General features: G+C 44.7%; 1 protein-coding gene across 6 annotated transcripts in view; it reads right to left on the bottom strand.

The window, feature by feature from the left end:
• Window positions 1-9,356: 9,356 nt before the first annotated feature.
• Window positions 9,357-16,288, bottom strand: part of SMOC1 (SPARC related modular calcium binding 1) — a 128,119-nt gene continuing 121,187 nt past the window's right edge. For 3 of the 6 annotated variants that reach the window (XM_071744499.1, XM_071744497.1, XM_071744503.1), the window contains 2 exons: window positions 15,558-15,608; window positions 9,357-12,756 (listed from right to left, as the gene is read on the bottom strand). In XM_071744499.1, the coding sequence (XP_071600600.1) occupies window positions 12,740-12,756; window positions 15,558-15,608 (68 nt within the window). In that variant the 3' untranslated portion in view covers window positions 9,357-12,739. The remainder of the gene's footprint in view (window positions 12,757-15,557; window positions 15,609-16,288) is intronic. The other 3 variants (XM_071744498.1, XM_071744500.1, XM_071744501.1) reach the window with 3 other exon arrangements.

Below are 16,288 nucleotides of genomic sequence, written 5' to 3'. Positions count from 1 at the left end.
TTTAGGAACACCAGACAGACAAAAAAGCATTCTTTAAGGCATCCTTTTCATTTGAAGTGCTTTTTTTTTTTTTTTTTTTAAGGAAAAAGAAAAAAGAAAAAAAAAAACAACAACAAAAACAAAACACCGCAAGTGTATGTCATGAATTACATCAATGGCTGCAAATTGAAATGTTGGGTTGGTAATAAAAATAAATAAAAACTATATCTATATCTATATAAACAGTGCGATCTATAAACATATTTCTTAACAAGGAGCCCTGGAAGACAATGTTAAAACCATGCTCTTTGTAAAGTGTTTTCAAGATGAATTTATTTATAGCAAGAAACAGGTGCTGTAAAGGGAAACATTTTCTTCATCAAGTTCCCTATAATAAGCCAAACTTTGAAAGGTTGGCAATTTGTCACCTTTGAAAGGTGACAAGTAAGAGAGGGGACTGCCAAAAGATTGCTGCTGCTGCAGTTCTTTCTGCTGTCCCAGGAGGCAGGGAGGAGGTGGCTGCAGACTAGTGAAGAAGTAATGGGAACAAGGATATCACTGACCAAAAGAAAACAAAAAAAAAACCTAGAAAACCCCAAACAACTAAACGAGAGTGACGATGGTCCTTTTAACACACAGATGAAGTATTTATTTTCATACTCTAGATACAGATATCTGTATCTCTATATAACTGTACACACATGAGGCATAGAAGAAGGATCCTTTTCAGAGCAGCAGGAGCTTTGCTGGTGGGAGCACTCCATGAGTGAAAGCCATTAGGTTTGAAGCCAACAATCATCCAACCTCCTGCCCCCTCCCTTCACCATGCCTTTGGGAAAGAGCCTGAAAAAGATGAGCAAGAAACCCCAAGGCCAGGCTCCTGCTGAGCTTGCATGTCCTTTTTGCCTCTGGCCATGCCAGCAGCCACCAGGAGCAGATGCTGCCACCACCACTGCTGCCTGCCAGCTGGGGACCGTCAAGCACACAGGACTGATGCTGAAAGAAAAAAAATTACAAAAGCCCCAAAATGCTGCCCAGGGTGGGTCTGAAGTGCAGCTCTCAAGGGGGAGAGAGGGGTTGCTACCCTTGCTGTTTTTTTGGACATCTAAAAATCTGTTGAGCTCTTATTTTGCCAGCTCACCCATCCCTGGGTAACACCCGGCCTGGGGAGCTGCCCTGCTGTTCCTCTGTTGCTTGTGCTGTATCCACCACCTGCTTTTCATCCACTTCTTTCTTCAGCAGACCTCGGGGAGGGAGGGTGGGGGGAGAACTGGCTGCCTTGCCAGCTGCGTGGGGACCTCGGTGCCCTCCGTGCGAGGCTGAGCTGTGTCAGGACAACAACATCTGTGCAGTGGTTATTTTATTTCTATTTTTTACTTCACATGCAAGCTGAAAAAAACTCACAAACCCAAACTAAAACAAACAAACAAACAAAAAAAAACCCCAACAAGCTGGTGCCTTCAGGGATTTTTTTCATTTCTTTTTTTTTTTTTTTTTTTTTTTAAGCATACATTTGTTTATTTATTTGCTGAGGCTTTTATGTTTTATTTTGGACTTAGCTATCTGCTTGCTCTTAATTTCCTTTGGGACCCTTTTTCATTTTATTTTAAAAAAATATTTATTTACTTATTTATTTTCTGTGGGTTTTGCATTTTATTTTGGGTCTAGCTATCTGCTTGCTCCTATTTTCCTTTGGGCAGGTGCCTGTACTTGTTCACACTGGCTCTGGTTGGTTTACCCCCCTCATCCTCCACCCCAGTTTTCCATCTGGTTCATTACTGCAGGAAGGACCATGCATCTCTTGCCTCCAGCTGGCTTAGAAGAGATTTTTGATGTTTTTTTTTCTCATTGCTGCTCCTTCCCGTGGCAGCCTGCATGGTACAGGGACAGTGGTGCCTCTGGCTGCCTCCCCACTCCACTGCCATGGGGCTACCCCCTGCTTGCTGAGGGGTTCTGCCACCCAGGTAATGCATGCCAGTCAAATACCAGTCTTTAGGTAAAAATCAGTTCTGCAAAGAGGCCTCACTCACCCAACCCTTGGGGTTGGCTTACTGTCACAGAAGCATCCTGGGGATGGGGACCAGAAGCATCCCCCCCCTGGAAGAAGGGGACCAGAAGCATCCTGGTCCCCACGTGTGCTGAGGCTTAGGTCCTGGAGCAAAGGGTGCCATCCAGGAGCAAGCTGGGCTGAGTGACAGGAGTGTGCAGGCAGCAGTATGTGTGTGTTACACCCAGTGAGCAAAGGTTCTTAAGCCAGGGAGGAGGCAATTGCAGCTCTCAGAATGGGTTTTGTACTGTTTTGCAATTACTGAGTTGTTGATGCTGTCAAGCCTCTTCTGGACTAGGACAAATTAAACACAAAAATATTTTGCGATGCACATTTCCACTGATTCCTCAGGTGGAATGGTTTGGAAGCCACTTGCACCTGGTACAGAGGGACTCCACCACAACCCTTCACCCCTAAGCAGGAACATGATCTCACCTCACAGCACCATCAGCCTTCAATCACCCTGGCCCACTGCTGTGGTGGCATGGTACTTGAATGTCCCAACTAGAACAGTACTTTGCTTTGGGAAATCATTTTACAGGACACCTGGTACTGTTGTATCTGGGCACTGTTGAAATAAAATCAAAGAATCATAGAATAATTTGGGCTGGAAGGGATCTCTAAAGGTCATCTAGTCCAAGCCCCATGCAGTAGGTAGCTGACATACTCAACTAGATCCATTTGCTCAGAGCCTTGTCAAGCCTCATCTTGAATATCTGCAGGGATGAGGCCTCAACTCCTTCCATGAACAATCTGTTCAAAACAAAAGGTTGACCCCTCCAGCAAGAAGGGTCCAACAAGACCTTCAAGGAATGGCTGTCATCCAGTTCTTGATAGTGCAATAGGATAGATACAGATACTAACAGAAGAGTCTTCAGGAGATCAGGTCACGCTCGACTATGTGACCATTCAAAGTCAGGAGAAGTCAACCCACCCTCAGCTGTATTTTGGTGTTAGTTTGCAGAAGGCCATTCCTCATATCATTTACCTGCAAATCACTTTGGTTTTTGGGTGGGTTTTGTCAGGTTGGTTTGGTTTTGTTTTGTTTGTTTGTTTTTCTCTTGTTTTGGGGGTTATTTTTTGGGTTTTTTTCCTGGGGAAAAAAAAACCAGACAAAAGCTTTTTTGGGTTAATTCTTCTAGGGAGCTGTTGCAGCCCTGACCTTGGTGTAGGAGCCAGCCTGCATAAACAGGAGAAGAAGTTGCTGAGCCCTGGCTGGCCTTGGCCGCCAGCTGAAAAGCACTTGTCACCAGGAATAACCTTTGGAATATTATATGGGGTAAAAAATGTTTTTAATGACTGTTGTCATCTGTGTGCTTGTGCCAGAGGCAGACAGCTTCTTAATAACAGAGCTGTGTGTGCCACTGCTGCTTAGTGCTCAGCAGAGAAGCCAGGGCACCCAACTTGCCACAATGGCCAATGGGCCTAAGGACCTGCCAATATCTGAATGAGCTCTTTACAATTTCGAGATAGTTAATGCCATGAGTAGATTTCCCCCCCTCCTACACCTACGCATCTGTCTCTCCTTTACCCAGGGGTGTCTGCTTTGCCCAGCAGTATGTGGTGGGGGAGAGACACCAGCACCCCATTGTAGCAAGACAAACCTCTTCAATGGATGCGGCGCTCCAAGGTCCAACCAGGTGTCCCAGTAGAATCTCACGAATGGTGCTCTGACCAGCCTGAATCGGTGCTACTGCTCCAAAGGTGGCTAAACCAGCCCCCTGGCTTCCCCAGGTGTGAGCTTTTATTGGCCCCCTAATCCTGCTCATGAGCAGTAGGGGCCTGCCCTAATTAGGCACAGGTGGGCTTCACACGAGGTCAAGCCCACTACCTGGCAATTAGTGCCACCTGGTTGCCTCATGTCACTACACCCCATGCCCATGGAACATCCTGACATACATTTGCCTTCTGCTGCTGGCAGCAGAAACCCTTGGTCTCTTCACGTGGAACTGGGAAACTTGGCCCCTGGTGGTAATTTGAGCTTAGACATGGACCCTATAGGCATGATGTGAGGTTGTTGAGCTCATTAGATGTTCCTACTGCATTCCCCAGTGCCCCAGACAGAACCACTACTATTGTCACCTATGTAGCAGGCTGGCTGGGAGCTGTGGCTAAAGGAAAAATCATGATCAACACGCTCCTGATTGCTGGGCACATGCTCAGAAACTGGCCCATCTTGAAGAATGCAATATAAAAATAGGTCTAGGAAATACTTTTAAAGTAGTGTGAAATCTAGCTATGAAAGAAATAAATTATCCATGTAGGATTTTGGGGGGGGGAGGGGTGTAAGATGTAAAGTTTCAAATAACCTCTGAGCAAGGTGTCCCTGTCATCTCAGAAAATAAGCTTACATTACCAAAACACTGGTCCCATTGTGTGAGAATTACTTGTGTAAAACTTGGATGCATGGAAAAGGTGTAGGAATAAATGTGGCCTCAACACAAAGCTCCAACAGAGCCAACAGAAGGTCCCTCAGGTAGCTCCTTGGTACTATGGCATACTGTACAGAGTGCCTTCCTGCCTCTATCAGTGCCACTGTTGTCAATAAACTCTTAAAAAAAAACCCCAAAACAGATAAAATTGCCTCCTCTTTTTCAGTTGCATCTTGGGCAAAAAGAATAGCCTAAAATGTAGGGGTTTTTGGCCCTGCTATATACATTTTTCCCCCTGCTTATTCACAAAGGCATGGAAAACAAGAGATTATTGTCTCTGTTGTAACAATGTTTTTCCTGTGGCAAAGCTTTTCAGCATCTGACTTTCTCCTCTTCTAGCATCTGAACAGTTCTTTTTGCTGGGTCTCCCTTTATGTCTGTGCATTCGGGCCAGGTCCTCACATGCTCCTCTGCTGAAACTCACGCTCTTGGACTATTTCTGCCATCTATCAAACATTCTGGTCCTACCCTTCATAGGTGCTCACAGCTCCTCCCAGTTGGGTATCACCACGAAATCTTATTGTAAAGCAATTTTTTAAAGCTGCTGGTGAAAATCTATGTTAGACCTGGACCTTGAACAGCCACTGGAAAGACTTCCCCAGGAAGCTCTCTGACTTTGACCTTGAGCTCAATGTATTTTCAGTCTAAATAGGCTGCCTTTCCTTAGCTTGCTTACAAGAATGTCTTCTGGGACAGAGGCAGAAGCTTTACCAAAGTCAAGATATATCACATCTATTGCTGACCCCCCCCAGCAATGAGGCCAGTTATCTTGTCAAAGAATGGCATCAAATTAATTTGATCCAATTTGCCCTTAGTAAAAAACATCAACAAATCCATTCCACTGGGGTTCTTTGTTTGTTTTTGTTTTTGTGGGTTTTTTAAGAAACTTATAAACCTAGGGGATTAGAACATAACTGGTCAGTGGCTTCCTCTTGGAAGTTTTCACAGAGAGGTATCATGACATTAGGTCTCTAATTACCTAGGTCCTTCATCTCTAGTTAAGTGATGTTGCCATGACTTCTTGAAATCCCCTGGAATCTCACAGGGTGTCTACAATGCTTCAATACCAATCCCACACTTTGTATTTTCCCTTTTCAAGCTTCAGGATGTTGAAGAGCTCTTTATCCTCTTTACTGGTGTCTACTTCATTTCCCTTGCCTCAGGATAGCTTCTTATCAGGACTTCGACTCCAGCGCTTTTATCAGCTCTCAGGTGTCTTTTATCCTCACAGAGCTTGCTCCCTAGATTTTAAAATTAATTAATACAAGGTATTTCATTTGGGGGGGGGCATAAGATTAATTCATTTTACAAAGATCTGGTAATAAAGTGCTGGCTACAAACACCCAAATAATCTTAACAGCTCAAGGGATGCAAAAATCCCTGTTCATGCTGAAGAACAGATCCAACTTCAGCCATCTCCATGTAGCTTTGTCTGTTACAACCTTATAGCACATCGTGAGCAAATCCAAGTCACTTCAGAAATAGCTCCATCTCTTCAGCCAAGTGCTGTGTCAGTGCTTTTCTGCCACAGTGAAGTCAGAAGGGATTACTTTAGTGATCCTGGCCAAAATCAAGATCGAGAGAGATAGCAATAGTACTTTGTGCTATGCAAAGCCAGAGCTGTCCTATGTAAATAGACATTTAAACTCTGCAGCTTTTATTGCTTGAAGGACAGCACTGAGATGCTGTGGCAGAACTCATTTCAACATGCTGAGAATGAAGCTCATGCACAGTTCACATACCAAAAAGCAATTAATTAAGGCTCTGCTTTGTACTGGGACTGAATTTGTCTGTTTTAGTAAGGTGAGCTGGTAGTCACATCCAGCATATTAGGACCAGTATTGTTTAATATCTTCATCATTGATATTGACAGTGGGATTGAGTGCACCCTCAGCAAGACTGTGGATGACACCAAGCTGTGTGGTGCAGAGGGATCTGAATGAATGGCTGATGTGAACTTCATGACATCCTGCACCTAAGTTGGTCACAGCCCAGAAAGCCAGCCATGCTGCATCAAAAGATGGCAGCAGGTCGAGGGAGTTGATTCTGCCCCTGTTTCGTTCTTGTGAGACCTGATCTGGAGCACTGTGTCCAGTTCTGGAGTCCTCAGCACAGGAAACACATAGACCTGTTGGAGTGGTTCCAAAGGAGAACCACAAAAGTGATCAGAGGGATGGAACACACCTCCTATGAAGGCAGGCAAAGAGGGATTGGGGTTGTCCAGCCTAAAGATGAAAGACTTCTATAAGGTCTACCTATAGCCTTTAAGTACTTAAAGCAGGCTTACAAGATGGGAACGGGCTTTTTAGCAGGGCCTGTTGTGATAGGACCAAGGTTTTAATGAAGAGGGGTTAGATTTACACCCCTTAGATTTACACTAGATATAAGGAAGAATTTTTTTGCAATGAGGGGGGTGAAACACTGGGACAGGTTGCCCAGAGAGGTGGTAGAAGGCCTGTCCTTGGAAACATTCAAGGTCCTGTTGGTCAGAGCTCTGAGCAACCTGGCCCAGTTGAAGGCATCTCTGCTCACTGCAGAGGGGTTGGACTAAATGGCCTTTAAAGGTCCCTTCCAACCCAAACCATTCTATGACTGTTTTTCCTTCTTTCTGTAGTATTTGCTCAGCTCCAGCAGGAAGCGACATGCTGTTCAACTACACACACACCCTCCCCACCTCTCCTTTTTAATTAAGACATTTTGATCCTGTTTCTGGACTGCGCACTGTAGGGGGGGGGTTGTACTTAATGACCTTTACAGGCCCCTTGCAATCCAAACTTTTCTATGATTTTATGAATTTATCTGCACTCCAGATTTCCAGGTCTTGCACTGAGGAGTTAGCTGTGCCCTAGGGCCACCTGGTTGTGAATTTCATGCAGAAGAGCTGGATATGCTGTTCCTGCTGGCACCAGAGAGGAGGCAACCTCAACCTCAGCAAGCCACAGACTTCTGCCTCTTTCATCACCCAACACGAACCTCTCTGCAGTGGCACAGCCTCGCTCAGGCAGGTCTAGCTCAGGCAGGGAGCAGAGAGCCACTTCACCTCCAGTATCTTGTCCCCAACAGGAGGACAACTGGCTAAGGATGCAGTAAGGCCACAGCTCTGATGCCTGGGCTGAAAGCCAGAAGACCCTCAGCTCAGTCCCAATGTGTTGAAAGAAAACCTAATGTGGAATGAACATTAATATGTGTTTTTGCAGGGGGTTGGGGATATAATTTTTTTGCTACAGTATATGACAGAGCTGCTAGTGTGTTGTTCAAGAAAGCTCAACACCTCCTGGTGTGCACAGGCAAGGCACCTTTCAACAACAAAAACAACCATTAAAATCAGTAAGCAAGGCCTTGGATACCAAACAGCAGAAAACATTTCTTCCCAAAGCAGACAGACTCAGGTTTTCTGGCAAACACTGCATGCAAAATACTTGCTGTTATACTCCTACTTCCTGAGGTGGTGGTATGTTTTTTTGTTTTTTTTTTTAAACCCACTTTTTTTTCAAGGTGTTTTCCAAACTAAGGAGCACCAATCCTGCAGATCCAGCTGTCCAATTTAATAACAGTTTTTGGAGGGTTGCCTGAAATGGCTTGCAAGGGCTGACTGCTGAGGAGTCAGAAAATTGGTATTGTGTATATAGATTTTGTTTGTTACGTCAAAGATAAGGGGCAAAAAGGCAGGGGAGGAGGAAAAAATCTTCTGGCAATATCACTGTTGGAAGCAAAGGCAGAAGCAAGCTGTTGGTTGTTCTTTTGATTTGCTTACAGACTGACTGCACCGCCAGGGAAGGATAAGGGAGCACCAGAGTACCTGATGTTGATCCCAGAAAGTGGAAGCACAGCCACAGAGTTGCTTTAAAGTATTCTTTTCCTATTTTTAATTAAGCCTGGCAGAGCTCCAGAGATGACAACTACTGCTCGTCTCTTAGCCCCAAAACACATTAATTTAGTAATACAAGAAAATCAGCCCAAATTTGCCAGTTCTTAAGTTTATTCTTAAGAAATCCCAAGTGTCTGTAACTTTTCTGCATTTGCTCCTTTAAGTTTGCAGTACTTCCATCATTTAACTTGGATCTAAAGATGCCTTAGCACCCTCCCTCTGTTGACCTGCAAACAATCCAGCCTCTGACTATTATATAAGCAGAAAAACTTCCCTTTAGGATTTTAATTTTCTCCCCTTTCATGTGCAATAAATAAGCCAGCTCCTTAATAATTGCAAAGGATTCACATATGACCAAGGAAAATTATACATACATGAAAATACTGCATGTAGCTGCTTGATGGGAACAATTTGTGGCCTCCTGAGTCACGGACATGGTCTTGCATCTTCTAATGAATGCCACCCCCCACAGTCTTGCAAAAAGCATGTTTTATAGTAGCAGCAGCTTTCCAGGAGAGCTGTGATCTCTAAGGGTTGAAAGGTTCTGGAAAACACCTAGAGGAAAGTATTTTAGGCTCCATGTAGTAAAGTCTGACCTGCAAAAATAAAGTATGAAGGCTCCTACGGGACAGGGAGCTGTGAGGTGCAGTGACTCTCTTCTGTCTCTGCTTTAGGGAGACCGTGCTATGAGACCTCACTGTGCTATGAGACCTCACTTAGCTGTGGATTTGACCTTCAGAGGTCACCTCTGCTCTCCCAGTGAAGCTTCACAGTCTTTTAAAGCAGCCAAGGCAGATCCAGGCAGCTGTCATCACACCACAGAGAAGTACTCTGAGGTATGTTTTCACTCAACTTGCAGGCTTGTAAACATGAAACGTCCAAGGACCTCAGATCCTGATCAAAAACTGACACGTGACTCTGGGAGCAGGAAAGTTCCCTTCCCTCTCCTATGGCATTCTATAGAAGTAACTATGTGGAAGAGAGTTCTGGAAATCAAGATTCAAGAAGAAACCACCAAAAGACACTGGAGTAAAAGTTATCTATTTTATTACAAAACCAAAAATTATACAGATGCCTTTCAGTCTAAAATCAATGCCATAGACAGAAACGTGCTGGGGCAGGGTAAGTTCAACATAAACTCAGGCCATGGAAATGCCTTCACATGGATGAATCCCAGTGTGATGCAGTTCCTTCCAACATACCACATCCTTGGAGGATCAAGAAAAAAAGGGAAGATTTTTGATTCTGGCAGGAAGAGCATATTACTTGTATTGTGAAGCCCTGGATCTCTTCTCTGTCCCAGCTGTTTTCAGCTGTCATTCAAAGTAGAGCTGGAGAGGCCCGGGAGGACTTGCAGGATGAGGAGAGACATACCCAGAGTCTCCTTCCAGCCACAGCACTGATACACTGCTGCCCCAGAGCGCAAGGCAGGAATGGGCATTTTCAGCCCTGCATCCAGGTGGACTGGCCAGTTATTCAGCAAGAAAAGCAACAAGGAAAGAGGGGAGCTGAGGCACTGCTCCGTTCTGATGAGTTGCTTGGGCAACTCACAGGACCAGTTATATGGATGAAGACAAATACTGTCTGCTTGATATTTCCAACACAAACCCAGAAAAAGTAACCTGGACATCACACAGCCATGCTGGTTGGGTCTTGCATGTTTATGTACAAGCATTGTCAGAAGCTACTCTGAGGCCTCTGCACACCCAGGTTGTCCAGCAAGCCAGGATGCTGGGACCTGGACTTCTCCTATGAAAGTAAAAGGGGAGGTAATATAAAGCTTGGACAACAATCCATCCATAAAGTCAGCTCTAGCATAGCAACAGGAATACTCACCAATACCAAAGCTACTATCAAGTACCACTTATTCAGCTTCCTTTAACAACTGACCCAATTTTGATTGCAAACTATGTGTGAATGAAGGCCTTTTGGAGGGGAATAACATCAGGATGAGAAAAAGGGGATCTGCTGAAGATTTATGTGACAGGTAGGAGCACTGGCTGGCAGGTGTACTGACATATCCAGAAGAAGAGATGCAGTGACTTTTAGCAGCTCTGTTCTCCCCATGCAATCTTGTGGATCATGCCCTAGCCCCAGGGGCTGGCTGACAGAACTCCTGTAGGCATCCAACTGGCTACTTCTGCTCGATGTATCTATGCATCAAAAAAACCCAAAAGCCAAAACCACAAAAAAACCTAATACTAACCAAGCAGCCAGAGCTTTTAAATTCCTAAAATTAGCATATTAAAAAAGGAGAGGGGCTTTTTTGTTTGTTTTATATACAGTTGGATTCCTTTGTTACTCCTACAAAAGGATTATAGAGTGACAGGGACATTTAACTGTACACTAAACCAAATCATTATGTGCCCTGGGCATTTAGAGAGAAGATGCAATCAAGACGGGAGCTTGCAGGCCAAAAAAAAAGCACATACATTGTATGTGAGAAACCATGAAGATCCAGCAGGAGGATCTTTAGCAAGAATGCTCTTGCTAAAGAGAGAACTTCTTTGTATTATAGTGGTGTGATGTAGACTTGAGAGATTACCAGAGGTGTTTTCAACCATGCCAAATTCATTAATTAGCTCCAATCTATTCTCCAGAGGAAGAATTATTACCACACTTAAAGAGTTATTCATAGAAAGTTTCTGTGGTTTGTTTGGGTTTTTTAATTTTAAAAATTTTCATTTTTTTTAACAAGGCACTAAACTTACTACATCAGGACACTCCTGCTGTGATGTGTTTATCTCATGCTGTCATCCAGATGACATGCCACAGAGTGAAGACACTGCACTGGAACATGTTTTTAGCAAAGCAACAAACCCTCAAGTGACAAGCCCCAATCTCTCCAGTAATTCACTACTGTCACAAGCAATTGTTAGTGTGATCTCATATGAGCATCTCCCAAATATGGGTTCTTTGTCCAGAGGTGAGTGGCACAAGGATCACCAGAGCCGAAGTGGGAAGCTGCTCAGAACATTTCCTATGAACAGGCAAGTATTGCCAGTGGTTGGAAATGCACAAAGCAAAACACTGTGTATCCAATCACACTCCACCCAAACATACAGTTGTTGATATGGCTGTCCCTGCAGACTTTACCATTGTATCTGAGATTAAGTAAGGATCAACTATGGGAAAATCACTGGTAGTTAAAACAACCCCTGTGGCCTCTGAGCCTCTGACCAGGGTCCTCAGTCCAAGCCTTCAGTGTTACAGTAACATGATGCTGGAGTGTGGCAGCCCAGGAGGTACCAGTAACAGCTCATCAGGTGTGCAGGAGAGGAGCTTGGAATTCATAGCCACCTAAGACAGAAGTTGTCATTGCAGATAGACCTTCATCAGTGAACGTGGCCCAGGCAACAGCATTGAAAGATTAGTGAACCAGACTCTTGGGGACCAGCAGCATGAGTGTGTCTTTCTGCACTGACAAATATGCTCTTTGCTCTTCAGCAAAGAAACAGGAAGGCTTCTGCTGCTTTTAGCAAGCTTCTCAATATTTTTATTGTTGGTACAATGCATAGATGAACACTTTGCCAGAGAGGAAGATGCAAGGCTTCACTCCACTGACTCTACTAGGCCTATGGCTCCCACATCCTTCCTACAGCATTAGACTCCCAAGGCATGGCACACCTTTGCTAAGCATATCTTCTGAGCCTGAATAGTAATGCATTTGCAGTTCATTTCAGTCCATCTCACAACAGGTGCAGAAAGAATTTTTGCATGTCCTTAATACAACTCTTTTCTATTCCTGCTCTTACCAGCTTTGCAGTGCACATATACTTTGGTGAAATCTGTGCTCCCCCAAAGCCCAATTGTCCATGAGTTGCACAGGGCTTTAGAGTAAAAAACAGGAGGGGTTCAGCTGCTCCCAAGAAGCATTTGGTATCAGGGGCACTGTGTGCACATCTGCAAGCACGAGTCATGCTGATAGACTTGTATGGGGATATTAAGGTGGGCAACCTTAATGAATGAATGTTTGGTGACAGAAATGAATGCATTCATTAAATGCAAAGCGTCCCTCCAACCCTAACAGCTTTCAAAAGCAAGGGAGGAACAGAACAGTGACTCCAACCCCTGTACAAGACAACTGTACAATTTACATATATAATTATATACAGTATATAAAATTCTCTGAGTCCCAGTGAACTCAACTTTATCATCAGTAGCTGTTCCAATTTTATAAAGTCATTATCCTGTTTACCCCCACTCTCCAAAGTATTAGATAATGGCATTGAAAAGAAATAAAAACCAAACCCAAACCAATTGTTAAAAAGTGCAAATGTTCTGGGTGCCACTTCTGCTACGTTGGATGTTGCTGATGCTGCATGCTTGCTCACAAGCAGCAAGGTGTCCGTCTGTCGCTGGATCTTTCCTTCCTTTGGATTGGCTCCTACCTTCTCTTTCTGTCTTCTGCTGCTACACCAGGCGACCTACTGAAAGTGTTGTGTGAGCAAGGAGGAAAAAAAATGAAACAAAAGCAGGGAAAGTGAATTAAAAACCAAATTAAAAGCAAAAGGGGGCCAGACTGATAAAGATACAGTGCAGTCTCTGCTGCAGCCATTGGGCCCCAGAAGGCTGAGATCTCAGAGTAAGCACTGAGGCTGAAAACAACCAGGGGCTAATGAGACAGCCTTGCTGAAAAAAGCATTGACTGAGTCACACAGAGCCCTAGGGACTGATGTATTTTTAAATATAAACCACCACTTTCCTCTCCCTCCCCTTCCTTGCAAACAGGGACACAGTCTGGGCAAACAACAGGTCTGACGTCTCTCCCTCTGCTCTTCCTCCTGCCATGGCTGATGCAGATGCTGGCTCCTGCCTGGCTGTCCTCCCAACACCACCCCTGTGAGCTGCAGCCAGCTGCCTCCCCTAGCAGACAAGCAGCCCTCCAGGTTGAGGGAAAGGCACTGCTCCCTAGCTCTGCAAAAGCACAATGCAGTCATCTCCCTGCTCAAGGTTCCTAGCGACCTGCCTGCACCAGGAGTTCTGAAGCCTGCCAAGATGTTGAATCTGCAGTGAAGATCCAGAGTACTTGGAGATGGAGAGGGTCTCAGGACCCTGTTGAGCTATCACTGGATGGTACACAGGTGCTGCTTGTGTTTCAGGTAGATGCTCACCTCCCCCATGCTTGTTTCTTCAGAAAGCTTTTGTTAACCCCCTTATCAAAGGTTATTAAAGAATCAAAGCTCTTACAGATCAGAGCAAGAGCTCTGTGAATTAACTACAGGTGCAAAGATGGTGAAGAGAAGACAGAAGTATGAATTTGGTTTTCAGAAAGGAGAAACGTTACCAGACATGGCTCACTGGGATCAGTAATCAACATGCCCTACCATGGGAGGTGAATATTTTAACCTGCAAAATTACTCCAGACAGTGGTATTTGAAATTGTCTGCAGAGCTCTGGAGTCAGACCTCACGGTGCTCAGTGACCAACTCATAAAACCAGCAGACTGACTTCAATATCTACACATGCAATGCAGCATCTGAGTGCTAAACAAGGATGGCCTGCCCTACCCTAAAGCACACTGAGTGACTATGAAAGCAGCTAAAGCCAAAGTACGCAAGTTTTTGAATGCCTCTGCTTAGCTTTTAGCAGATGACATAAATCAAATACATGCTTAGAACTGAGGACACACGAGGAAGCATAGAATCATAGAATCCTAGAATCCTAGGGGTTGGAAGGGACCTCGAAAGATCATCTAGTCCAACCCCCCCTGCCAGAGCAGGGCCCCCTAGAGTACATCGCCTAGGAACGTGTCCAGGTGGGTTTTGAATGTCTCCAGTGAAGGAGACTCCACAACCCCCCTGGGCAGCCTGTTCCAGGGCTCCGTCACCCTTACAGTAAAAAAATTTTTTCTGATATTCAACTTGAACCTCCTATGCTCCAATTTACACCCATTACCCCTTGTCCTATCACTGGTCACCACTGAGAAAAGCCTAACTCCATCTCCCTGACACTCACCCCTTACATATTTGAAAACATTGATGAGGTCACCCCTCAGTCTCCTTTTCTCCAAACTAAAGAGACCCAGCTCCCTCAGCCTTTCCTCATAAGGGAGATGTTCCACTCCCTTAATCATCTCAGTAGCTCTGCGCTGGACTCTTTCAAGCACTTCCCTGTCCTTCTTGAACTGAGGGGCCCAGAACTGGACACAATACTCCAGGTGCGGCCTCACCAATGCAGAATAGAGGGGGAGGAGAACCTCTCTTGACCTACTAACCACACCCTTTCTAATGCACCCCAGGATGCCATTGGCCTTCTTGGCCACAAGGGCACATTGCTGGCTCATGGTCATCTTCTTGTCTACCAGGACCCCCAGGTCTCTTTCACCTACACTGCTCTCCAGCAGCTCAGCCCCCAACCTATACTGGGACATCGTGTTGTTCTTCCCCAAATGCAAAACTCTACACTTCCCCTTGTTGAATTTCATCTTGTTCCTCCCTGCCCAACTCTCCAGCCTGTCTAAGTCTCTCTGAATGGCAGCACAGCCTTCTGGTGTGTCAGCCACTCCTCCCAAGCATCACTACAATGTACAAGGCTTAGCTGATCTTCAGTTCTCTGTCCAGCCCATCTCATCAGGATCAGATAACATAAGGAGGATAGGAAGACATATAGGATACTTCTGTCATTATGCAAATATATAGCCTGGGTCTTTTTAACATGTAAAGGAGTCTAACCAGACATATGTTGGAGGGCTATAGAATAACAAGTGGCAGGAGAAAGACAGAACTGCTCACTGTTTCTTGCAGTCCAAAATGAGAAGCACCCAGTGAAACCATGAGGCAGCAAGTCAAAAAGCAACAGAAATATAAGGTTTTGTTCATGCCTGATGAAATGGTGTCATAATTCACTGCCATAAAATATGGAGGGCAGAGAAGAGTCTTCATGGGAACTTGTCCATGGAGTAATGTAATGTAAACACAACAAATCACCTAAAACATTCCTTGCTCGAAACAGGGAGAATAGGGTAGGAGAGTGTTCACCCAGTAGTGCTGTATCCTGTTCTAATTCCTTAGCAAAGTACCATCTGCCTCAGTTGAAGACACAGTGCTGGACTTCGAGATGATACAACAGAACTGCAGTTTGCATATTCACATTTCTTATGAACAACTAACTTGATATTTACAGATGTTTCTATATCAGTATTGGTGATCACAGGAGATCAGGGGAGAATGAATTTTGGGACACATGGTTATCACAGAAAAAAAAGGAATCATTTTTACAAGATACTCACTGAAAGGGTTAAGGCCTTGTCTTTTTCCACTGGGGAAACTGCTCAGGCTACCTGTAAAATCCAAGAACCATGTTAAAGGCAATAAATGCCACGGCATGATAAAGAAGCCTCCTCACTGCTGCTGGAGGGCAGGTTCAAAAGAACTCCTCTGAGAATGCACACAGCAGGTCCTATCAGCACTCCTTGAAGGTTCACATGCAAGAGTCAGGCTAACATGCTGGAGATGAGAAAAGTTAAATACTTGGTGGTGTAGTCATGAAATATCATGAAATCCAGAGGGCAAGAAACAACAGTTGAGGTTAGACTAAACAGTGGAAGGAGAAAGAATAAGGAAAGAAGGAAGGATGCAAATGGTACCTGAAGTTTCTCAAAACAGTTTTTGCTAAAAGCAAGCAAAGTAACATCATGGAGGCAGGGAGCAGCCAGAAAAGTGTAGGTATAGCCACAGACAGCCCAGATTTACTAAATCTTAAACTTGGACCGAACAATCCAAGCCTAAAATCAGAGACCTGAACTCATACCTTCCAGAAGGGCAGGGACACATATCAGGGTTGTGACTGTGTCATTAGTTACAGACACACGGACCCTACACCAGATGGAGCTCACGACACAGGCTCTCACCTCAATAACAAACACGCATTGGGTACATGCAGTGCAGGGGTTACAGGAGCTTTACAGGAACATTTCCTTACATGTTACATTTCCTGCGAGCTGCTTGGTCTGATTTCAAA

This window comes from Heliangelus exortis, chromosome 5 (assembly GCF_036169615.1).
Source record: "Heliangelus exortis chromosome 5, bHelExo1.hap1, whole genome shotgun sequence".
NCBI classification, from domain to species: domain Eukaryota; kingdom Metazoa; phylum Chordata; class Aves; order Apodiformes; family Trochilidae; genus Heliangelus; species Heliangelus exortis.
Note: the sequence above shows the minus strand (reverse complement) of the source record. Positions and strands in the feature narration are given on the sequence as shown.